Raw genomic sequence first — 25,813 nt, 5'->3', positions numbered from 1 at the left:
TTCCTACTTAAAATTTCTTTTTTTTTTTTTTGCAGAGTTTTATGGTGGCCACATACTCATTTCAGCAACCTATCTCTGGGGAGGGGGGTGAATGCAAACTGAGGCAGGGGCCGCCGCTTTTGCAAGACAAGAGCCTCTCGGAGACAGACAGCTTTAGATCTTCCTGAGTCCCTTCATGTCCCCTGGGGGTTGTGCAGGCAGAGAGGCACAGAGAGAAGGAACCGCTGCTGTTTAATGTGCTGCTCTATCCCCACGGCCTGGCATATACTAGATGCTCAATAAATATTTGAGGAAGAGGGACTGCCCCGGTGGCCCAGTGGCTAAGGCTCTGTGCTCCCAATGCAGGGGGGCTCGGGTTCCATCCCTGGTCAGGGAACTAAATCCCACATGCTGCAACTAAAAGATCCCACTTGCTGCAACTAAAGATCCCACGTGCTGCAACTAAGACCCAGCACAGCCAGATAAATAAACAAATATTTTAAAAATATACTTGAGTAAGAAAAGAAGGCTCTCATTATCTCACTTAAACCTCCTAAAAACCGGAGATGGAGATATTATCACAATGCACTTTTGTCTCCTTGCTAGACTACAAACCCCTGGAGCGATGGAACCATCTTTGGTTTTGTTTTTGTAATCTCCATAAGCCCTTCTGAGGACAAAGAAGCGCTCAAAGAAAGTTCAGCAAATTATGATCCTGATATTATAGAAGATGAAACTGTCCACGTTCATACAGGGAAATCCTGGCAGATCTGGGAGTCAAGGCTCAGTGAGGTGGCTAGACACCGGGGGCATCTGGGGCAGAGTTAGCAGCATAAGGCAAGTCCCTTGTCCCAGGCTCTCTGGAACTACTGGCCTATGTGGAAATCCAGATCTGCAGAGCCCTACATCTCCTGCTGACTGAGGGTCATGTGCTAATCAGGCTGCCAGAGTTCAGAAGCAGGAGGGCTCAGTGAACTCTGCTGGCTCAGGCAACTTCCCTAATGAGGAGATACAGCCCTTCCACATAAGGGTTTAGACAAGCAGGAAAGACAGTGGGGGGCATTCCTGGCAGGGGCACTTCTTAATTAAAGGCACCAAGAAGGAAGTAAATGAAGCTAATGGCTACTACACATGACTACCCCTGTATGCCTGTGAGTCACTCACAGAAACCTGACTGTCTAGAACCCAGTGGGGAACTTACATATGTTTATCAAATGAACAGCTGATGGATGGAGGGAGGGAGGGAGGCAGGAAGGGATAGAAGGATGGATGGATGGATGGATAGGTGGATGGATGGAGGGATGGAGGGATAGATAGGTGGATGGATTGATGGAGGGATGGATGGATGGAGAGATGGATGGATGGATGGATGGACGGATGGACGGATGGATGGAAGGATGGATAGATGGATGTTTGTTTATGGCAGAATAAGAGTTAAGGGGCTTTGCAAATAGACAGGCCTTGGTTTGAATTCTGGTTCTACCCTTGTCTACAGTGTGAGCTGAGCATGTTATGTCATGTCTCTGAGCCAAGGTTCCTCTAAGAGGCCTCTGGAGGTTGTTGTGATGATTAAATAATGCATGCAAAGTGTTGAGCTCAAAGCCTGGCATACGGTAGGTGCTCAAGAAATCAGAATTATTATCATCTTCATTGACCAGAAACGAAAGGGGGAAGAGAAGCAATGGGGCCTGCAGTTAGCTGTCTTACTACCATTTCCCCTCCTTCCTGGAAACTGAATCCTGAATTGCCTTTGGGAAGCTATGTGGTTTGAGTAGCTTAAGCCAATCAGTGTATTCCATTCTCTCAGGCCCCTGTGATTGGTTCAAGGATGTGTATAACACTTCAGCTGGTCCAATCAGAGTGAATTTCAGAGTATTTGCCAGGAGTGCTTGGACACAGCCCCTCTCTTTCATCAGATATAACAATGAAGCCAGGAAGAAGCCCAGAGCTGCCGGCAGTTACATTGGGAGCACCTAATGATAACACTGATGTTACAGAAGGCAAAGCAGAAAAACAAAAAGAAACGTTGAGCTGCTGGATTCAGCCTCACCTGAAGCTGGTGATCCCTGGACTTGTCAGTTACGTGAACCAATTAATTTCTTTGATGTTTCAAGCCTATCTAAGCCAGGTTTTCTGATACCTACAGTCAAAAGCACCCTAACTGATACAAAAGGAAGCAGGAATGAGGACGTATGGATGCAACGTCTGGGGAAGACGAGGCAACAGTGTTGGGGGTATCAAACTGTAAAAGGCTTTGGATGCCAGAAATTGGGGCATCCAAATTTTAGCTATTTTTTCCCATTTGACAGACAAACTGAGGCCAGAGAGTTAACCATCAAGCAACTTGTCTAAGTTCACGAACTTAACTAAGTATAGAGCTGAAACTGGAACCCACACCCTTCCCCTTCTGCCTCAGTGCCCTTTCCCACATGGCATGCAGCCACCGTACCCCTGGAGAAACATACCCCATCCGAGGGCAATAAATCCCTGGAGCCATTTCCTTTCTGAGAAGAAGGAGATGACGAGGAGCGTGTGAAGGTAGAGGCCTTCCACCAGCAGCCAGGAGTAGTTGGCCATGATGCAGTACTGGAAGAAGACCATGACCAGCTTACAGCCCACCTGCGAAGAGAGGCAGCTGAGCCGCAGGCTGGCGGCCCTGGGCTTCCCTCCGGGAGAGGTGGGGTGCGCCAGGGGTCAGCAGCCAGGCCAAGCAGCGAGCCTCTGGGGCTCACGGCCACCCCCTCTGGCCTTCCAGTATGAGAAGACCAGGCTCATAGAGCTCTCTAGAGTGGAAATCCACAGGCCAGCAGGCTTGGTCAAGATGGCCAAAGGGCTGTTGCAGCAGCAGGAACGGCATTCAAATTCTGGAACCGGCTGCCAGGCGTCAAACGGTCAGATATCGCCCAATTCCCAGCAGCAAATGAGGGCATTTTTCAGATGAGGGAACTGAGGCCTAGAGAGGGCAAGGGATTTCTGAGCAAAAGGTTAATAAAATCCTTTCCAGGCTTAGTTTTCCTGGAAATAGATGAAGAAGGGACGAGCTAACACTGATGAGAGTACACGACCCTGCCTGGTGCACTGCGTCTGGACTGCAGGCCTCTGAATACCCGAGGGGGGTGCCAGGGTCGGCCTTGCCTAATGCTGTGACTCTTGTGGCAGGCCTGTCCCTTGCAGGGATCCCTGGAAGCTATGCCTGTGGGATTGTCGGGCCGAGGCTTCTATACCAGCACGGCTCCCACTCCCGCACTGTGAGGGCCTCATTTCCTTTCACCGCGCTGTTCCCTGAAGAGAGGACAGCTCCTGGGATGGCCCGAGGGCTGCTGCACAGAGCGCAGGTCACATCCACGTCCACAGGGGAGGAGCGCCCAGGGCCGCCTGTGGCCTCCCAGACACTCCGACTCCAGGCGTGGCCTGTGGCTGGCTCGTTAGTCTGCGGCTTAGTAGAACCTGGAAAGGTTCCCTGCTGGGCACTGCTGGACTTCTCCACTGGTCAGTGATGGGGTGGGGCCTGAATCTGTCTTCTGACTCCCAGGAAATTCCCTGAGACACAGGGGCCCTCCTTGAGGGACCTCTCAGTCTTGAGTCAGAAAACACACACATACACACACGCACGTGGAAAACTATAAGCAATGCAAACCTGACAGATCTGGGAGCAATTACAGATGTGAGTGGTGGGAAGTGGCGGGCAGGCTGACTAAACCAATCTCGATTTCCAATCCCCTTCTCCCTTGCTGGCTTCTGCTGTGGAGACTACGATAGTAAAATACTCAATCTCCCAGCTTCCTTTGCAGTTAGATGTTGTCACATGACACAGTTCTAGCCCGTGAGATGTAGACATAATCTTGGGAAGAGGCAAAGCCTCCCAAAGAGAAAAAAAGTTCAACCTTGACTTTCCTGCTTTTTGCCTGGAACATGGATGTGAGGCCTGGGGTTGCAGCAGCCATGTTGTTAACATGCAGTGTAAAGCATGGGACATGGGATCAAGAATGGCAGAGCAGAAAGGGGAAAGGACTGTGTCCATGATGGCATGGAGCCAGTGCCACCTCTGGGTCACCCACCTGTGGACTGCTTCTGTGGGGAACAACCCCCATCTGTTTAAGGCACCGACGTACAGTTTTCTGTTACGTACAGCGAAAGGGACCCTCAACTGGTTCCCAGTGACATTGCAATGAAATAAGACTCATCTGAGCTTTCAGAAGGAGGACGAGGGTTAGATTTAACAAAACGATTGTTCCACTGCACATCTGGGTGTGCAGACACACAAGCATATGCTCACCTTTTTCTTTCTACAATCCCAACCCTCTAGCTTTAGCTATCTGTCTGCATTTGGGACTTGGCAGGAGCAGGGAAGGGAGGGGATTGCTATGTGTCTAATTCCCAGAAGGGCTAATCCACTCCAGGACACTGGGAGTTGAACAGCAGCACCATGGGCTTCTCGACAAACTGCTTTCATGTGGGTCCCAGACTGTGCATCTGGGGACATGAGACTCCCTGAACCTCCCCAGCACTGGCCCCTTAACTCTAGGCATTAAGTGCAGCCTCAGCAGGGACAGCGGGGGCAGCGGGGGAGCAGGCAGGCCTGGCCACGCCGTGGGCCACGCAGGCGTGTTACCCTGTGGGCATCACAACGGGCGACGTCGTCGGAGGAGAAGAGCACGGCATCCTTGATGAAGTTGGACAGGGCACGCAGGATGAAGGACACAAAGAGATGCATGTGGATGTAGTTGCGGGTGCAGTGGAGCTTCCTGGAGGGAGAGGATGCAGGGCCGTAGGGGCCAGAGCCGGAGAGGCCCAGGGCTCAGCCGCCCACCCTCCCCCCACCCCCACGCACCACGGAAACCCAGGCCCTGGACGTGACAACTCTCTAAATCTCCCTGTTTGCAGAACCTGAATGAGCCCAGGCCCCCAGGTGCCCAGCCTACTCTGTCTCATGCTGCAATTAAAAAAAAAAAAAAAAAAAAGCTGGGGTTATAAGGGCGAGATCCTATTCTGCTCCGACCACCTCCAGCTCCCAGAATTGTCAGAAGGGGGTGGGGAAGGGGGCAAGTGGCACAGAAAGAACACAGGCTGTGGGGAGAAATCAGACCCGGGCTCTGCCACTTTTCAGCTACACGATCTAGAGCAAGTCCTTCACCAGCCAGAGCCTAGGTTTCCCCCTTGCTGTAGGGGCAGAAGTCTCTTAACTGTTCCCCTCCTTCCGCTTCAGGAACAAGGCTTTCTTTCGGGGAACGCATCCCATCTCTGGTTGGGGATGACGCTAGCCCCACCCTCATGACAGACCTGACCAATCAGAGCTCCATACCTGGCTGCAGTGATTGGCTCAGGGCTGGGCATGTGACCCAAGCCAGCCAATGAGAATCCCCCCAGGACTTTCATTGCAACTAATGAAGAAGGGGGTCCTTGGCCCTGGTGTCGCTGAGCTGGTAGAATGTCCGTCTGCAGCTGCTGGTGGTTGTCTGTGCCAGCCCCGCGTAAAGCCTGCCTGAGGCCAATGCAAGGTGAAGAAATGGCAGGAGACAGACCCAGTTCTGCTGATACCTTGGAGCACCTAGATCCAGGCACACCTAAAGCCAGGTGCCCCTGAACTTGTCAATTGTGTGCATCAGGTCACCTTTGTTTTTCTTAAGGTGCTTTAAGGCGGATTCCTGTTTCTTGCAACCAAGAGTCTGGCTAATATACCTGTAAAATGCGGATGATACCTATCTCACAGCATTGTGTGAAAATCAGAAACGATACATGTAAAGCAACTGGTGCAGTAAGTTCTCGTTATGTTCAGTAGATGTCAAATGAATAAAGGAATGAACGAGGTCACAGAAACTTCCAAGTTTTGCCACAGGTAAGCTTTAGATCAAGAGGGGACAAAGTGGCCCACCCAGACCTTCCTCTCTCTGGTGAGAACAATTAAAAGAGACCCGAAGTCTGTGCTGGGGAAGGCTGGGAAGATGGAGAGCTGGCAGCAGGTTCTTACCGAAAGGCACAGAGGATGCCAAGGGCCACCAGGAGCATCACCAGGGAGGAGCTGTAGCCCACGGTGTACATGACCTTCAGCTTCAGGAGGTACTCGTACTGCAGAGAGAGAGGGCCGTGTCAGCCCCACCCCCCCACCTGGCTGAACCTGCCCTTTTCTGCCACAAAGTGCACCCGCTCCAGGCTGCTGAAGCCCCTTCAACTCTGACCGCTATTCTGTTCATACCCCAAGGACACGCATTCATAGACTCACGACATCTTGGCTTGGGAAAAGACCTTGGGGATCCTCTGATACCAGTTCAAAATTCTATCCCATACACAGGGCCCCTGACCATCACCCTGAATTCAAGCCTTTGCTTGAATACCTCCACGGATGAGGCACTCACTGCTTTTTGAAGAAGTCACTGGGTATACAACAGTGCAAAGTATTAGATAATTTTTTCTCAAGTGAATCTAAAACCTATTACCTTTAAATTGTACCTATTGGTCCCTTTTCTTCTTCTGGAGTCACTGAAAGTAAGTTGAATTTGTCTTGTACCTAGAGCCCATAATTACTTTAAAAATAAATTTTTCACGGTAGAATAGCTTTAGACTTATAGAAAAGTCACAAAGATTCTACAGAGAGGCCTGTCCTTTCTGAATACAATTCTTCTGCCCATCTGTCCCCCACTTATCGTCTGGGCATTAAATATTCCCTGTGTCTTTAATCTCTCTCCATAACCCTTCACCATTTTTCTCCACTAATATCCTCCAGTTTGTGAATGTCCTTCTTAAACAAGACACCCAGAACCAGATAGCTGAAAAGCTCCAGATGCATTCTCTGACCAGGAAGAAATAGAGTGGGACCGTCACTTGCCCTGATCTATACACTGCACTCTTATAAATGCAGCCAAGCAGTCATTTACTTGTTCAGCAGCCACCTCACATTATTGGCTCATCTTTGAGTCAAGAAGATCTCAATGGAATGGAATAATGTGACATATAGAAATAAATGTGAAGACCTGTATTTTTAAGGTTCAAAAAGAAAACCAAATTGTACAACAGTCTTTTTTTTTTTCTAGCATCTTTATTGGAGTATAATTGCTCTACCATGGTGTGTTAGTTTCTGCTTTATAACACAGTGAATCAGTTATACATATGTTCCCATATCTCTTCCCTCTTGCATCTCCCTGCCTCCCACCCTCCCTATGCCACCCCTCTAGGTGGTCACAAAGCACCGAGCTGATCTCCCTGTGCTGTGCCGCTGCTTCCCACTAGCTATCTATTTTACATTAAAAAGAATCAAGGAAATAAAAAGTAAAGCAATAATGCCATACCATTTTTTTTTACCAACCAAATTAACAAATATTTAAAAGTACTAATGTTCTATGTAGGTGAAGGTATAGTGGGAGTGAAAATTGGTTCAGTCTCTCTGGAAAGTAGCATGTGTCAAGAACCTCTGAAACATACATTCCTTCTGACCACCCCTCTACCTCTAGGAATTAATTCTAAGAATTATCAGAAATATAAAAGCATATTCATATATAAAGATGTTTATCACAGGACCATTTTTGATGAAAAAACATGCAAATGTCCAACAACAGAAGAATAGTTAACTAAATTCTTTTAAATCCAAAGGTTAGACTACATTAAAAAAGTGTGCTTACCAAGAGTTTTAAAAGATGTCAGGACATAATGTAATGTTAACTGAAAAGGTAGAATACAAACTTTACATGTACAGTGTGATTTCTGCTTTATGTAAAAAAAAGTGTTAGGTTGAATTGTATGAAACTGTCCTTTTCTGTACATCGAAAAAGACTGCATATTGGCCATCTCATGTGGTTCAGTCTCATACACACACAGAAACAAGACTGTGAGGAGGTGTGTTAGACATTATTAGTGGTTAACTTTGGAGTATAAACTTGTGGATAGAGTCGTTATTTTCATTTGTATTTTTTTCTGTACTTTTCATTTTTCTTCAGTGGGTAAGTACTATCTTATAACCAGAAGAAAAGGGTAATAAAAAACAAAGAACCACAGGCACAAGAATACTATTGGGGAAACCTGACAGCTGTTCATATGAAAATGACTTTGAGGTTTGAGTGGCCCAAGCTCCATGGCATTAAAGAAGTGTATGCAGAGAGAACATGCACAGGCTTCAGAGTCAAGAGACAAGGGTTCCAAACCCAGGACTGCTACTACTCAACAGCTGTGTGACCCTGGGCAAATTACTTAACTTCTCTGAGCCTCAGATTCCTCATCTGCAAAATGGGGATAATATCTACCGTGCAGGGATTTTGGAAGAACAAACAGGGTATCAGGTAGCGTATCTAGACAGTGCCTGGCACTTGGAAGACACTCAGCACGTGTTGATTCTTCCCCATCTCCACCCTCTACCCCCCCAACCACCATTCAGTCTGAGTCAGCAGTCTGACACTGCCGGTGTGAGGTATGGGTATGAGGTAGCTGCTTGGACTATTAGGTCTCTTCTCAGTTACATTAATGGAGTGCTGTGAAGCAGGCCACGTTGGAATGTCTGGAGTGTTTGGTCCAGTTCTGGGTATGTTATTTTAAGAGGAGCATTAGTAAAGCGGAGCATTTCCGGAGGAAGGTGACTGTCATCTGAACTGGCTACACTGCACCCTAAAGGAAACAAACAAGCTTAGGGAAGCTGAGTACCAAAACGCCTGAGACTTAATTGTGAGCCCCAGGGGTAGGGGAGTAAGCACAAAGTCGACGGGACTCAGACCGACCGAAAGTTTCCTGGCAGCAGAGGGAACCTTTGACGGGCTGACTGCCATGTGACCCTGTGCTTCTGCACTGAGGCGACTGCAATTCCAGAAGCCAGAAGCCACCTCTCAGCAACAAGCGGGGAGCCACAACGGCAGTAAGTTGCATTGGATGAATGGCTCCTAGATGTAGGGACGTCAAAGAGCAGTGAAATGTCAAAAAATCGGAGGACCAATGTGTCAGCCTAGGATGTCATCACGTGTGGGATGTGCCCCACAGCTGAGGGCGTCGGCCTCACCCCGGGGACGCCTGGATCTGCAGCCCCGGGTCAGGAGCACATCGGGTTAGCCTATGGCAGCGTGAGGAGGCATGGGGTGACAGGCGTGCAGGGTCCTGGCTGAGCATCCCGTGCTGTCCTGTGGCTGGGTTATTGTCTACCGGGGTACCCTCAGGATGCTCTGGCCTGCTCTGCCTTTGTCTGTAAGATCTGACCCCAAAAGAGCCCTGTTCCCAGGAAGCCAGATGTGACCACAGTGCCCCAGGCCTCAACCTCTGCAGCTGTGCACCCCCTGCCCCCCAGAGGGCTGCTGCCTGTCCTGGATCAAGCTGCCCATCTCTCTGCTGTGTGTCTCGACTGGGTCCCCTCCTTCTCTATCCTCTACATCAGGGGACAGCAGATGTTTTCCATAAAGGGACAGACAGAAAACATTTTAGGCTTTGGGTACTATTTGGTCTCTTTTGCAACTATTCAACTCTGCCCTTTCGGTGCAAATGGGTGTGGCTGTGTGTCAATAAATCTTTATTTGCAAAAGCAGATGGTGGGCTGGATTTGGCCCAAGGGTCCTAGTTTTCTAACCTCTGCTCTGGGTAAGCAAACTCCATTTTTTTTACCCAAGTGGCAGCTTTGCCTGGTCTTTCTGCTGATCTGAGTCCACTGTTGGCAACTGGTGTGTGCCAAGTCAGGAAGTTGCAAAAAGACAACCAACAAATATATACTTTCACCATCATTTGATTAAAAGAGAAAAAGACATTTCAACACTAAGAAAGGATGATCCAATTCTCAGAATAAAAGAAAAAGTTTGTGGGAATTCTCTGGTATTCCAGTGGTTAGGACTCCACACTTTCACTGCCAAGGGCCTGGGTTCAATCCCTGGTCAGGGATCTAAGATCCCACAAGCCCTGGATTTCCCTGGTGGTGCAGTGGTTAAGAACCCGCCTGCCAATGCAGGGGACACGGGTTCGAGCCCTGGTCCGGGAAGATCCCACGTGCCGTGGAGCAGCTAAGCCCGTGCACCACAACTACTGAGCCTACGTTCTAGAGCCCGCGAGCCACAACTACTGAAGCCAGAGCGCCTAGAGCCCGTGCTCTGCAATAAGAGAAGCCACCGCAATGAGAAGACCGCTCACCGCAACAAAGAGTAGCCCCCACTCGCTGCAACTAGAGAAAGCCCACGTGCAGCAACAAAGACCCAACACAGCCAAAAAGAAAAAAAAAAAGACAAAGTCTGTGCTTGTCTGTGGACTGACATTTAAGGACCAGTGAATCACATGGTCTGGAAACCCTTCCACCAGTCTTAGGGATTTTTTTTTTTTTATGTGAGCTGAAGCCACGGTAGGTCATCTTTTTACTATTTTAGACAACTAATTTTCTGAGTTAAGTCCAGAACTTTGCATTTATCTTTGTTTTAATTAATTTATTTATTTTTGGCTCTGTTGGGTCTTCGTTGCTGCATGCTGGCTTTCTCTGGTTGTGGTGAGCGGGGGCTACCCTTGGTTGCGGTGTGTGGACTTCTCACTGCGATGGCTTCTCTTGTTGTGGAGCACGGGCTCTAGGTGCACAGGTTTCAGTGGTTGTGGCATGCGGGCTCCATAGTTGTGGCTCACGGCCTCTAGAGCACAGGCTCAGTAGTTGTGGTGATGGGCTTCGTTGCTCCGTGGCATGTGGGATCTTCCCGGACCAGGGCTCGAACCCGTGTCCCCTGCATTGGCAGGCGGATTCTTAACCCCTGAGCCATCAGGGAAGCCCGCATTTATCTTTGTTAAATCTCTGCTCCTTCTTCTGGCATTTTACAGTTTCAACCCGGCCGTGAATAACATGGTTAAGGCCCTGGGCTCCGTTCCCACCCAGCTGATTAGTCTAAACCAACAGTTCTTATATGTGGCTTTCATATACATAACTCACAAAACCAAAAGCTCTTTAGGGCCCTCAATAACTCCCAAGGGTGTAAAAGGATCCCGAGGCCAAAAAGTTTGAGAACTGCTGGTCCAAGCCAAGCACGTGTCCCAGCCCTCTGCCAGGGATGGTCTGGAGGTGGACAGGCTCAAGTTACGTTGGGCCAGTGAGATGTCAGGACAGGCTTGCTGGTGGCCTGGCTGAGAAACTTTCTTGCTGTTAGCAAGAAAAGTAAGGCTGTCCCTCCTTCTGGACAGGCAGGCCTGGGGAGTCTGCGGTTATAGTCACCAATGGCAGTCATCTGACAACAGGAAGAGAGCCAGCCTTGGGATAAACCACCAGGCTAGCAAGAGGAGAGACAGAAAGAACCTGGTCCTGGGTGGCTCTGGGGTACTGCTCATGAAAGGGTCCTGATGCCCGTTCTCCACATCCCTAGCTACGTGAGCCACATTAGCTTCTTACGAAGCCAGTTGGAAATTTCTGTCACTTTCGAACCTCCGTCCTGCCACCCATTATACAAATGATCCCTCTTAATCTTACGGATTTTACAAACGTGATACACGTAAGCCTCCTGTCTTCATATAGGTCAGTGACAGAAAGGGTAATCTACAGAGGTCAGAGCCCATCCACTGGCCCTCCAAGACCACAGATATCCTTATTAAATTACTCCCATCGGATCTGAAGACCTCATGTGTCTTCCCTGACTGGATGATAAGACCTGGCAGAGTAGAAACTCCATCCTCCACGTCAGGCCCCACTCAGTCTCCTTTGGGAAGGGCTCTGAACCAGACGGCCCCTTCAGGGAGCCACCGCACCAGCACCCTGTCTCAAACCAGGCCTGCCCGCCGCCGGGCTCTCCTGCCTCTGGAGCCCGAAGCTCCTCTGAGAAGGGACATTTGGGAGCTGGCACTGCGCCAGGCACCCTTGCCTGCACTTCCACAGGTTCACGAGCCTGTGAGGTCAGGACCATTACTAACCCCATTTCCCTGATGAAGAAACTGAGGCACAGACAAGTTACATCCTTCCCAACCCCCAAGGTCACAGGCAGGTTCAGACTCACCACCGGGCCCCAAGCGTTTAGCCCCAGTCTCTGCTCTTTGGGTTTCACGCCAGCATCCCGATGGCACGTGGCAACTCTCACTGTGCCATGCTCCTCAGGACCATCACCTCTGGGCTGGTGGACCAGGGCGGGGAAGTGGGCCCTTCCAGCCCAGGGGAGCAAGGGGGTGTGGGGCTGACAGGGGCAGCCCGGGGTCCCCAACCTCACCCTGAGCCAGCTTCACTCTCTGCTCCCCAGCCACCTCTGCCCCGCAGGGAGGTGTTGGCAGGCTTACCCTCTTCTCGTTGGAGGAGTCGTTCACGTGGACCCCACAGGCCAGGTCAGGCCTGGGGAAGGTCTCTGACCAGCCGCCCTGCGTGCAGTTTCGAAATATGGAACCTGTGGAGGCCAAGCAGCCTGCAGTGAGCAGTGGGGACCGGACCCAAGGCCGGCTCTCCGGGTGCCCTCGCCACGTCTGAGGGGCAGCTGGAGCTTCCTTCCGTCACCCTGTCCCTTTCTCTGAACCACACGGGCAGCTGCAATTGGCCCAGCTGGCCCTGGGAGCCTTAGTAAGAGTCAGTCAGGAAAAGTAGTGGGAAAGGTGCGCAGGCAGATGGCCTAGAGCAGATGTGCGAGCGTGGAACAGACCCGCGGCTCCCGGATACGTCGACCTGCAAAGCTGGCCGGCCCTGCACCGATACCCCTCCGGCCCCCACCTCACGGCCACTGTGCCAGGCACCGAGCTCCACAGTGAGGGAGACGACTGACACATGCCCCAGGCCCAGGCCCAGCAGAACTTCCAGCGTCACCACTCGATTCCCTGGGTGCCCCCGGAGAACCTTCAAGCTGGGAGGCACTGCAGTGTCTCCTACGAGGAGAGAGGCTGGATGCAGTGCTTAAGAAGAGCAGGTTACACACCTTGAATCAAACAATGTTGATCTCACACTAACGGCTGTGTGTTTATTCAATTATAAAATTTCGTGCTCTATTGTAACAATACACGGTCACTGCTACGAGCTGGGCACTGTTCTAAGCGTGTGATGGGTATTAACTCATTTAATCCTAACAGGGCTAGGAGGCCAGCACTGTTACTTTTACAGTAAAATGTACTGTAACATGTAAATACTACACCCATTTTACAGCTGGGGAAACTGAGGCACCCCATGGTTAAATAACTTGCGCAAGATCACACCACATAAATGGGGGCCCTGGGATGTGAAGCCCGGGGCTCAGGCCTACACTCCTGGCCACAGGCTTTGTCCTAATGCCCTTTCTTACTCCTGGCCTTCCTGCTCGCAGGCCCTGCAGCCATCTAAGGGTGGGTCCCCCAGAGAATCTGCCTGGCTGGTGAGGACCCAGCCCCGCCCACAGCGGACCTTCCTCAGGCTCCTGGTCCTACTTCTGCACTAACAAGTTCTACTTTACATCTAACTTCACACCCTGCTCCCCAGCATCTGAAAACCAGCAGAGCTAGCCCTCCAGGCAGCCACCCCTGAGGATGGAATGATTAGCTCTTTAACCACAACACCAGGCCACACCTCTGCGTATCTCTGCATTACAAATCACAAGGTAGCCGCAGCCCTCCCTCCCTGTCCCGGGCTCACCGCCCCACCCCTCCAGCACAAGGCTGCAGCCTGCGCCCACACAGAGGTGACAACGGCCCCCCTGCCTCCCTGGCAGACGACTGTTCCGAAGGCTCCCCCGGGCCTGCCCAGAGCGCTTGCTCATCAGACATTTGCAGGCTGGCTGGCTGGCTAGACAAGCAGATGAGGGGGGATGAAGAGCCTGCTCCAAGCACTTCTACAAGAGGAGAGGGAAGAGCTTGCCCACGAGGAGCTCTCAGAACAGGAGCCCAAAGACTGGGGTAGAGGAGCTGTCGGCCAAGAAGGAAGTCTGGGACAGCAGCGGGGGCTGCCCTCCCTGCCCTAACCGGCCCGGCTGCACCCTCCTCTCCGGGCTGCCGAGGAGGGCCGTGTTCCGGTCCCCGGGTCTGGCTGCTGTGGAGGCTGCAGGGGTGCAGGGAGCTGACCCTGTACAGAGGGGCCCTGCTGCTCCTTTTGCTCTAATCAGTATCCTGTCCAGGGCCCCCAGCCACCCCAGCTGGGCCTGGTGTGTTCCTCTCTGACAGGGCCACTGGCTCTCAGGGTTCCACTGAGCTGGAGAAATATGGTGGGCATTTCTAGAACCAGCCGCTAGGCTAATGTACTGATCCTGATCTCATCCTCACAGCGCCCCACTGAGGGCGGTGCCGCTGACCTATCTCACAGACGAGAAAACCAAGGCCCAAAACTGGGCAACAGTACGCAGCCAGGATGTGGCCCATCACTGTACCGCCCTCCTGCCTGGCCCTCTCCCTGAGGTCCCAGGGGCAGCTCTAGCAGGAGACCGTGGCCTTCGGGCTCTAGGCGTGCCAGGTCTAGGACGGCTCATGAGACCTGGAGCACTGGTTTAGAACCAGCTAGATCTGAGTTCGAAACCCAGCACTGGCTCTTTGTTGCTGTGTACCCTTAGGTGCATCATTTCTCTGTGCCAAATGGGAATAATCACCCACACTGCAGGACGCGTCAGGAAACACGACAGCACACGGATGTCACTCAGGCTGGTGCCAGACAGAGTGGGAGCCACAGGGCTACTTCCCTTCTGCTCTTGGCCTTTCTAAAATGGACCAGTTGGTGCAGTGGTTGAGAGTGCGCCCGCCGATGCAGGGGACACGGGTTCGTGCCCCGGTCCGGGAAGATCCCACATGCCACGGAGCGGCTGGGCCCGTGAGCCATGGCCGTTGAGACTGCGCGTCCGGAGCCTGTGCTCCGCAACGGGAGAGGCCACAACAGTGAGAGGCCGTGTACTGGAAAAAAAAAAAAAGGACCAGGACGGTGGGGCTTGGAGTCTTGGAATTTAGGAGATGGGTGGAAGGTTTCTATAATTATATCAAACAAGCTAGGCTGTCAGAGAGGAAAGAACGGTGGTCAAAGGTACACTGGCTGGATGAGAAGGCTGAATTAAAAGCACACACACTGCCTGGAATCCAAAAGCAGTTATCAGACAGCGTGTCCCTAGAGGCCAGGCTGCCTGTCCAGGGGCCTCTCTCCACAGACCCCACAGGATTCCCAAGATGCTGCTGCGTGTGATCCAGGCCAGGCGCCCAGAGCAGTAAACAAGGCAGTGCCTTCTGCTGACAGGGCTCTTAGTAGAACTGCAGAGGAGACAAGGGGTGGGCTCCCTCTGTAGCCCCTTCCTCCCACCCACTTCCCCTGGGTTTAATTCCTAATAGGTAAGGGATTCTGCCCCAAGTTCAGGTCAATGAACACCTCAAGGGCCCCTGAAACTACAGTCAGCATTTCTGTTCACATATACGTATATGTGTGTGCAGTCTGGGGAAGAGCCAGGCCAAAGCTTTTATCTGATTCTCAAAAGCCCCCAGGACCCTTGTCAGGTTAGGAATCTCTGCTGCTATAAGGCTCCCATCCCCACCAAGGTCGAAGGGAAAAAACGCCAAGGCCTGACCCCACTCGGCAAGTGTGCTTTTTAATAAGGAACTCTGGAAGACCAGCGCCCTTTTAAGCATCAAAGGAATGCACCCTAGATAGAACATTCTAGGCCCTGGCACAGACAGACAAATATCTGGAGGCAGAGTCCAGCCTGCAGTTTCCCCAGTCACACAGACACTCATTCCGTCTGGGCCCATGTAGCGGGTGCCCTGAGAAAGAATTAACTTATTCTGTTTCTCTCTTCTTTCAAAAGGAAGGGTCTGGAGCGCCAGCTTGTCCTCACTGGGTGCTCCTTCCTTGCTTTGGCTAGGGAGCCCTGGAACCCTTGGAACACCACCAAGAAGCCTTCCCCCGGACTCCCGACCCGAGGTGTCTCCACGGGAGGATGGTTCTCGGTAACTGAGGCTGGACTGTCCCGACCCGACCTACGCTCCTGGGCTGGCCGATGCCCTGCACCTGCTGCTGGGCATGAGCACAGTGGGACACAGGCTGAGATGGTCCCCCCACCCAGCCCCGGCCGCCAGGCAGCGCAGCCAAGGGGCAGCGCCTCCGTGCCGACGGGCGGGTGGCGGGTCCTGCAGCCCCACAGCGACACCGTGTGGCAGAGAGGAGAAACGGCAGTCCCCGCCTCTCCACCTCCCAGCCGTGAACCTGAGGCCAAGGGCTAAAGCCCTCTTCGACGCTGTTACTTTTACTCCTGAACTGGGTCAAGCGCAGGGAAAAGGTCTGTGGTTTGCAGGGGCTTTGTGATGACTGAACGAGCTCACGTCTCTAAACATGCCTGGCGCGTGACAGGGCTTTAGCCAGTGTTCGTCCCTGCGTGTCCCCCGAGACAACATCCTCACTCCCTTGCCTGAAATTAAGGGAACCCTTATAAACTGCAGCTTTGCCAGAATCTTCCAGGGAGGGCAGAGTTCACCAGCAGGGCCCGGCAGAGAGGGCACAGAGGAAGTAAGTGTCCTGGAAGGCCAGCCTCGGCCCGGTGTGAGCCAGACACGAGGGCTGGAGCGAGGGCCCCGGGGGCTGAGGGGGCAGAAGCGTGGAAGGGAGGAGGGGAGCCTCTTGAAGAGGGCACTGGGCAGGGAGAAGCAGGCCTGGCCTCCTTCACCACTTCCCCAGTACGTGGCCCCCGGCCCCCTTGCTTGGCGCCCTGACAACTGAGGCCACACCACACCTCCCCAGTCAAGGCTTCCCATCCCCAGCGAGGACCACCCCCACCCTTCTACTCACTCCTTGTCCCCAGAGAAGTCTCCTCGGCCTCAGGCCACCAGGCCCAGGCCCACCCAGAGGGCCGCCCCACAGCCTCCCAGCTGGGCCCCTGGGCTGAGCGGTTACCGTTTCTGCCCACGAGCATCCAGAGGAACCGCGGGCAGGCCACTTCCACCGTCTGTCCCAGCGCAGAGGAGGGCCAGCAGCTCGTGTTGTCCCACAGCCCCTGGCAGCCTGACGAGGAGAGAAGCGGAGTCAGACGGGTCGCAGCGTGGACGCAGGGCCTCCCCAGCACTGTGGCACCGGCCCCAGCACCCGCACCTGGGCGTCCCCACTAGCTGCGCTCCCGGGACCGGGAACCGCGGCGTCTAACGGGCCCTGTCACCTTTGGGGCGGTGGCCTCGGCATCTACATGGTGAGTGCTCGGTGCTGCAGACACACAGGGACACGCCATCTCACATAAGCCTCGCGAGGGCAGGGCTGGGCTCCTCCGGAGCAGAAGATGGAGCATCTCCTGGCCTCTGCTCGCACCCTCTGACTCCATGGCAGTGAGCCTGCAGCCTGGCTGCACAGTACAACCACCGGGGAGCTTTAAAAACATGCCTAACCAGGCCCTACATCCAGGGAGCCGGATTTCATCGGTGCTGCGTGGCGCTCAGGCATGATGCGGTGTTAAAGCTTTCTGGGTCATTCTACCGTGATGGCAGGGTTGAGAACTTTGTCCCATGATTCTCAGACTTCAGCTCGTACCAGAATTATCCAGAATGCTTGTTAAAACACAGATGGCTGGGACCCCACCCCCAAAGTCTTGGTGGAGCCTGAGAATTTGCATTTTTAACAAGTTCCCAGGGGAGGCTGGTGTTACTGGTCTGGGACCACACTTTGAGAACCGCTGCCTTGGCTATGGAAGCAGCGCTGCATTTGTGGTAGGAACGTCACTGAGGATGCTGCCTTCACCGCACTGGGTTCCCTTGACGAGGCCCCCGCCCCACCCCTGAAGGAGAACATGGTCTCAAGGCACCGCGAAGCTGGGCTTACGGTGAACAACTAGTATACAGCTGTCCTTATAGACACTGAATTTGAGGCTGTTTCCTTTTTGCCTTGTTTGGCTGCTAGGAAGCTCAGAGCCAGATCTGTGGCCCACTTCTGGTGACTGAAAGGCTTTGAAGTGAAAAGACTATCAGGTGTCTTCAAGGCAAAACTAGGCGTTGTCTAATCACAGCCTTCTGGGTTACCTGATTCTGGCCTTTTACGTCCTTGAGCTATTTTGCAACTCTATAAATTGTAGACAACTGATGTCCTGTCCAAAGGCATTTGAATCCACATTTCTATCTCTTCCTTTGCATTTGCATGACTGTCAGTTATCTACAATTTCTACAGAATTGTTTTCAGCCAGTTTTGCATCTATTTGTAAAGTCATTTTACCGCCTTATACGTACAGTACTTTGAATTCTCCTGTGAACCAGTGGTAGCATCTTACTGGTTCTCTCATTACTTAGGGACAATGTTTGGCAGGTATTCATTTTGCACTTGCCCGTGAGTTATGATTATACTCTGTTAAAAATGATCATTTAGGGCTTCCCTGGTGGCGCAGTGGTTGAGAGTCCGCCTGCCGATGCAGGGGACACGGGTTCGTGCCCCGGTCCGGGAGGATCCCACATGCCGCGGAGCGGCTGGGCCCGTGAGCCATGGCCGCTGAGCCTGCGCGTCCGGAGCCTGTGCTCCGCAACGAGAGAGGCCACAACAGTGAGAGGCCCGCGTACCGCAAAAAAAAAAACAAAAAACAAAAACAACAACAACAACAAAAATGATCATTTAACATAACCACCCACCAATTCTCCCAAAGTTGGATCCCGGGGGAACAAAGCCAGGGAACTTGCTCCTGTGACAGGCTTCTGGGGGCCCATGCCACCTGGGAGGGCATCACCCGGGGAGGTCTGGAGCAGACCGGAAATACAGCTGAGGTGACACCCATGAGGTCAGCAGTCACCCCACATCTGGTTTGGGGAGCACAGAGCAGACCACACTCACCCAGAGCCCCAACCTTCAGAGAGAGAACCCAGACTCCTGAGGCCACAGACCTGGGCTCCAATCTGCCTCACCACACACTCGCTGCCCGAGCCCGGTTCCTCACTCAGCTCTTTTCGGGGAAGCAGATGCCTTCCTCCTGAAGTTGTCCAGAGGAGGAGGAGATCAATGTCACATGGAAAGCCCAGCACTCAGTGGGTGCAGGGGAATTACAGTTCCCTCCTGCCGTCCTCCCCAGTCTTCTTCCTCCCCAAGCCCTTTCCTGTTTCAGCCTGGCATGGGGAGGGCAGGCCAGGCTGGGTCCTCTGAATTGCAGGGCAATTTTTAGCTGCAGGGACTGGCAGATGCGTGTGGTTTGAAGGGGGCCCTTGGATTACCCAGACGGCTAATTCCCAGCTTTTGTAAAGAGCAAGAGTCTCTTTCCAGGCATGAATAAAAACCAGGCTCAAAGCATCAATATCCTCCTTGACACCCTCGTCCACTCCATGTAAAGTCCCCTGGTGATCTGTCCCACTTCAGAGGCTCTGATCCTGCAGTGGACGTCAGAATCACCTGGGAGATTCTAATTCAATCATCCTGAGCCCCAGGAATCTGCATGTGAAGACCTCCCTACAGGCGCTGCTGTATGTGTCATCAGGCTTTGCTTTGAGAATCTCCGCACTGCACCTCCCCACAGCGAAGGCCCCTGTTTCCGGGCTCAGACCAGGCTTGGGCTCCCAGGAGCACATCCAAGATGATGGTGAGAGGCCAGGGAGGTCACAGTGACGTCACCTCCCGGTGCCTGGGTGCAGATGGCTCCCCCCACCCCGGGCAGACAGTCCGGAGAGCAGGAACCTGATTCCTGACTGCTGGACGCCTGTGCCCGCAAGGGCTGGGCAAGGCACAGGCGTCCACGAGCGTCTAAGGAATGGATGAATGCCCCAGCCTCCGGCCCCTTCCCTTCCCCATCGCCCATCCCTTGTAAATGGGCTTTCGCCGTGATGCCCACTTGACTTCTGAACCCCACGCTAAGGTCCTGGCCTTCCGGTTCTCTGCCACCAGCTCTGCTTTGGTCCCAGCAGGAGTCACTCTGTGCTTCACACACAGCAGCTCACTGAATGCACAGCAGTGCTGCCAGGCGCCCGGCTCTGTCCTCGGTTTACAAACGAAGCGGCAGAGCAGGGAGAGGCAGGTTCCTGGAGTCACACAGCCAGGAATGGACAGGCTGGGAGGTGACCGTCCAGCCAGGCTCCGCCCACCTGCCTGTCTCCAGTGCACCAGCCCCAGCTTCCTGGAGGAGGGTGTCTGGGGGGCTCTGGAGGTGGAGAGCCCCGGGAGGGACAGAGAGGCTGTGGCCCTGGGCAAGGAGGGGAGGGCCATGGAGGAGAGCCGCCATGGGCACACAGGGCGGGGCCTGGATGGGGCTCCCACAAGGACAGTGAAGGCATCCAGGGGTCCAAGGACCAGGTGCCTGCATCCTTCAAGGAATGTGGGACTTGAGACCCCCTTGGATATTCCTGAGGCTTCACCCCAGCTCTCACAGAGCACCCCGAACGGGGCGGGCTGGACCTTCTCTCTTCCTGAAACTCCCCAGGGCACCCAGGCAGGGTTCTGCCACTTTTGGGTGCCGGTCCTCCAGATTTCCACCATGGACGTGGCTCACCTGGCCCCCGGATGCCCTTGGGACAGTGACACGGTCCTGAGGGCCCCGGACAGACGAGCACAGTTTGCCTCCGCTCTGAGTTCTCCCACACCTGGAGGCTGGAGGGTGAGGGGACCCCTCGGCCTTGTTGCTTCTGAAGAAGCCCCACCGGCTCAGGCACACGTCCTGGGAGCAGACGGGGCATTTCCCCACTGTGGAAACACATGGGAGTCTCTTCCCTCACTTTGGGAGAAGTGGCTTCAGGGCTGAGGCTGGCCAGGTCAGCCAGGGCACTGGTCCATGGCCCCAGTCCACGAGGCCGGACGACCCATGTCCGGCTGGCCAGACAGATGGGAAGGGGGCCAGGGTGTCTGGCGGGCTTCCTGAGCTGGGGCATGTCAGGCCAGGCCCACAGGGACACTGGCCTGTGCTGGCAGAAGGCCGGGCGGGGGCGGCTGGTGGGGACTGGGAGGGAAGCGGGATCCCCCTACAGCTGGTTCACACCCATGCCCTTCCTATCAGCCAAGTAGGGAGAAGAGGCTGGGAAAGGGCCGTCCAGCCCTGTGCTGGACACACAGCAGGCGCTGTGCACCGCAGGGGTCGAGTAGGGTTCCCGTCCCACGGCAGAGACGAGGAACCCAGGCCCCAAGAGGCAAAGTGACACGCAGGGTGACAGCAGGACTGGTAGAGCTGAGATCCCACCGCCAGGCTGACCACTGGCGGTAGGAGGCCTGGATGCTGACTCCACATGCCATCTCTCACGTCCCAAGCCCTGTGACATGGCCACACTCTCCCAGCCTTGGCCTCGCTGTCTGGGCAGGGCAGGGCAGGGCAGGTGCTGGCAGACCCAGGGGACCAGCGTGTGAGGAGCGCATGGTGGCGATGTGCCCCTTTAGCTGGTACATGGTTGAACCCTTTTAATTTTACCAGCTGTACTTTTTTTTTTTTTTTTTTTTTGCGGTACGCGGGCCTCTCACTGTTGTGGCCTCTCCCGTTGCGGAGCACAGGCTCCGGACGCGCAGGCTCAGCGGCCATGGCTCACGGGCCCAGCCGCTCCGCGGCATGTGGGATCCTCCCGGACCGGGGCACAAACTCGTGTCCCCTGCATCGGTAGGCCGACTCTCAACCACTGCGCCACCGGGGAAGCCCCAAACAGCTATACATTTTTAAAAAGAGAATTGAACATGCATTAAAAGGTTATAGAACAAGCACATCACAGCTGTGACTTTGAGGGTTACTACTGTTTAGGATGAGGCTAAGTTAAAAAAAAAAAGTCAGTTGAAAAAAAAGGGAACCCTCATGCACTGTTGGTGGGAATGTAAGCTGGCGCAGCCACCGTGGAAAATGGTATGGTGCTTCCTCAAAAAATTAAACTAGAGCTGCCATATGACCCAGCAATGCCGCCCCTGGACACACACCCAAAGGAAATGAAGTCACTATCTCAGGAGCGATCTGCACCCCACACGCACTGCAGCGTTGTCTGCCACAAAGTATGGAGACAGCCTAAGTGTCCATCAAAGGGTGAATGGGTAAGGAAAAGTACAGTGAAATATTATTCAGCCTACTGGGATTCCCTGGTGGCCCAGTGGCTAGGACTCTGCACTGCAGGGGGCATAGGTTCGATCCCTGGTCAGGGAACTAAGATAGTGCGTGCCACGCCGCACAGCCAAAAACAAACAATAAAAAGGAAATCCTGCCATGTGTGACAACACGGCCGAACTCAGAGGACGTTATGCTCAGTGAAGTAAGCCAGACACAGAAACACAAACACTGTTATCATCTCCCTGGTATGTGGAATCCAAAAAAGTCAAACTCACAAAAGCAGAGAATAGAATGGTGGTTACCAGGGGCTGGGGCTGCAGGGAAAGGCGGAGAGGTTGGTCGAAGATTCCAGAGCTGCAGTCAGATATGATGAATAAGCCTAAGAGCTAACGTACAGAGTGCTGAAAAAAAGTCAGCCAATTGATTTAAAGGAAAAAATATTAAGGAAACCACAGTACATAAGGTGCATGGTGCAAGCGGGCTGGAGGGACTATGGCCGGGGGAGCAGGGGTCTGTGCGGCCCCCTGGATGCTTGCAGAGACCCCTTTTCCGCGGCTCCAGGGTGTGAGTGGAGGGCCTGACCCCACTCCCCACAGGCTCCTGCTCTGAGTGCGGGGAAGGCTGCACAAGTGGAACAGGAAAGGGAAGGGGGCGTCCTGGTCTGGCCTCCCCTGGGGCTCTGGCTCAGAAGGGACGAAGCACAGAACTCGGGTCACTGTGGGGGGCTGGGAGTTTTAGACCCAGAGCAGTAAAGCTCAGCGCCTGAGCCGGGGTTGAGGGGGACCCATGAGGTAAGGGATAGGGGAGCTTTGTACACAGAGCCACTAGGGAGGGCTCAGCGCCTCTGGGAGGGCAGGGCTGGAATGAACGTAAACTGGCTGCTGCAGGGCAAGCAGGGCCCAAGGCATCCCCACAACCCTCCACCATCTCTGAGGTCATCTGCCGACACTGACTGCCTGGCTGGAGGGGAAGGGATGGAAGGGTGTGCAAGTTTAAGTAGGGAAACAAGAAAAGACACCGTGGGACCACAGATGTCATCTGGAGGGGCCAGGGGGGTGCCTGCCTGGTGCCCACGGCACAGCATGGCATCCTCGGTTGAAGTGAAGTGTGGTGGAGACGGACTGAGCCTTGGACACGCCACTTACCTCTACGAGCCTCACTTTCCTCATCTATAAAATGGGCATGGTAACGTCCCCCAGGATTTTGGTGGGAATTAATGATTTGTGTTTGCAGTGGATCTTTTTTTCCTCCTGGTTATTTTTTTCCTTTTTTCTGTCCTTCCTCCTCAGATTACTAGTTCACAGTCTCCAAGGAGGGCAGGAAAACTTACGCTCTCCCTGACTTGGGCTTCCAAAGGTCCCTGGGGCAGGGGGATAAAGAGGAATTCTGGTGTAATCAAAACGCTTAGGAGAAAACAGAAAAAGAGCAAGACTTCCCCTCAGACTAGGGAGATAAGGGGTGATGTGATGAGCAGGCACACAGAAGGTTCCAGAAAGAGGCATGAGTGCACTGCTGCCCATTCGCCCCAGATGGCGGGAAAGCCCAGAGGAGAAACGGCTGCGGGAACACGTCCAGATGGGCAGGACCGACAGCCTGTTTCCTGGCTTCATCATGGTCAGGGTGGGTTAGAGGAACTGAAGGCCCAGGGTGGCAACGGCATTTCAAAGCATGGCACAGGAGCGGCAGCAACGAGTCTGGGGGTGTTCCTCTTTAAGCCAAGAAGCACAAACCGTTCCACAGAACTATCTTGGGGAGTAGTGGGGTGCCCACCACCTAGAGTGTTCAAGCAGAGAGGGTCATGCAGTTAGGAGGCTGCACGGGATGAGACGAAGGACCCTTTGAACGTGAGGCTGAGCGCCGCTTCCCTGAGGCAGGCTGGCTCTTTTGCCTGCGGGAGGCTTGCTCAAGGTGGCCTCTGAGCCCCGGACGCCTCTCCTCCCTTCCCCGAAGGCACACGGAGCCTCCCCTCCCCGAAGGCACGCCAAGCCTCCCCTCCCCCGACGGCACAACGAGCCTCCCCTCCCCCGACGGCAGGAGCTGCATCTGGGGCCTGAAAAGTCCTCCTCGTCCTCCCTGGCTGAGACGCCTCCTTTCACACCGCCTCTCACACTACATAGACATTAACTGGTGTCAACAGTCTCTCTCTTCCTCTTTTTTTTTTTTCTTTCCAAATGCTAATCTTTTCTTGGGAGGGTGAGAATATCAGTCCCTCACAGCTCAGTCTGGATTGTAAAATAGAGGATCCTCAGGATTTGCACTCAAAAGATATGGGCTGAGAGGCCTGTTCAGCTCTGGGGGATCCTGTGCCTCTGAGAGCCTCAATTTCCTCGTCTGTGAAGTGGGGATGACAACGGTACTTACTGCACAGGTTGTTTCAAGAACTGAAAAAATATGTCGAAAATGCTACATGAACGTAAGTTACTTGTTTCTGAAAAACAAGCCCAGATCAGTAGTGCCAAGGAAAGGGTGAAGAGAGCTGGGCTCTGGGCAGGGGAGGGAGGTCCCAGGTTGCCTGGCTGCCAGTGGCCCTCAGGAGCCAGGAGAAGCCAGAAAAGGACTGGAATGTTTGTTAGAGAAACTGCATTAAAAGCCAGCGCGTAAGACACACGGATAGCAGCGCCACCACGTGGATGAACCTTGGAATCATTAGTGCAAGGAGGTGACACAAAGGTCACGGACTGTGGCTCCATTTGTTATGAAATGTCCAGAGTCAGCAAAAGCATAGAGACAGGGAGCGGACGCATGGTTGCCAGGGGCGGAGCGGGGGCGAGATGAGGAGGGACTACTCAACGGGTACAGGTTTCATTTTGGGGTGATGAGAATGCTTTGGAGCTACATAGAGGTGGTGGTGGTTGCACTGTGAATGCACCAAACGCCACTGAGTTGTTTGCTCTAGGATGGTTAATATTGTGAATTTCACCTCAATAAAAAAGCACTGCCCTCCCGCCACCCGCTAGGAGCCAGCCCATGTTCTTTGGGAGTGGGCAACCAGCCGGCAGAGACAAGAGGAAAAGGGGATGCTGTGTCCCCATTTTGAAGGCGAGGACACAAAGGTCCAGAGAGGATCGGGGTCTTGCCCAAGGTCACACGGCCCCTAAGTGACAGAGCAGCACACCTGCCCAGGTCTGTCCAAACTGCTAAGCCCACATCCTTCCTGCCACGGCACTGTCTCTTGGGAACATTCTTCCTTAGGGAGAGGCAAAGCCCTTCAACCGGCCAGCTCTGAGGGGGTATCAGCTTCTGAAAACAGAGCAATAAATAGCCGGGTAGAGCACGCCATGCAGCTATTAGGGTGACCCTGAAATGTTCCCACAAAATGTTCCGAAGGCCTTGGCCACCTAACCCGGAATAGCTGAAGAGTTAATTTTTTATTCGTGATAAGTGTGCCGGGCTTGGTGACAGCTCGTTTCCTGGGACTCTTCTGGCGTTCAAACATTAACCTCCTCCCCAGGGAAGACCAGGCAGCTGAACCATTAACCTACACCCCCAACAGAGAGTCCGCCAGCCCCTCCCCGCCTCAGGCGCCAGACAGATCCTTGCTGGGGACGGACGGCCTGTGGGCCCAGGTGCCCAGGACTTCAGGAGTCGTGCTCCTGAGTGGAGGTTATGGGGCCGGATCCCCCCCAGGCGGCCTCAGCCCCGGCCCCCATCCCCGCAGCCTGGCCCTGATGGGGATCCGCGGGGCGGAGCCTGACCAAGGGCTCCATGCCTTTGCTGTTTCTCCTGTCTTCATTCTTTGAAGAAATCTTCCCCCGCGGCCACATGTCGGTTCTAAGCTCCACGATGGGTCTTCTGGCTCAGCTTTCTCAACCTGACAGCAGAACAGGCCTGAAGACTTTCCCAGGAGTCCAGGTCCTCAGAAGACTCAGAAGTCTTCTGCCTCAGGGGCTTTTAAACCAGGTTTTCAAAACAACAGACCCCTTTTCCTAAATGAAAATTGCAGAAGGCCAAAATGCAAAACAGATCCAAGCGGCCCGAGCCTTTGCCCCGTTCACCCAGCTGCCACGGCCTGGCCAGACACAGTTGCAATTACTGCGTGTGCAGCACAGCCCCATCGC

General features: G+C 53.7%; 1 protein-coding gene across 1 annotated transcript in view; it reads right to left on the bottom strand.

Annotated features, from left to right (window-relative positions):
- SCTR (secretin receptor) overlaps nt 1-25,813 on the bottom strand; it is a 58,349-nt gene that overhangs the window by 18,070 nt on the left and 14,466 nt on the right. Inside the window, exons 3-7 of the mRNA XM_033860341.2 lie at nt 16,691-16,798; nt 12,163-12,266; nt 5,948-6,045; nt 4,592-4,724; nt 2,445-2,598 (exon numbers count right to left, since the gene is read on the bottom strand). Coding sequence (XP_033716232.2) covers nt 2,445-2,598; nt 4,592-4,724; nt 5,948-6,045; nt 12,163-12,266; nt 16,691-16,798 — 597 coding nt within the window. The remainder of the gene's footprint in view (nt 1-2,444; nt 2,599-4,591; nt 4,725-5,947; nt 6,046-12,162; nt 12,267-16,690; nt 16,799-25,813) is intronic.

Source organism: Tursiops truncatus, chromosome 7 (assembly GCF_011762595.2).
Source record: "Tursiops truncatus isolate mTurTru1 chromosome 7, mTurTru1.mat.Y, whole genome shotgun sequence".
Taxonomy (NCBI): domain Eukaryota; kingdom Metazoa; phylum Chordata; class Mammalia; order Artiodactyla; family Delphinidae; genus Tursiops; species Tursiops truncatus.
This window is presented reverse-complemented; position numbering and strand designations above follow the sequence as displayed.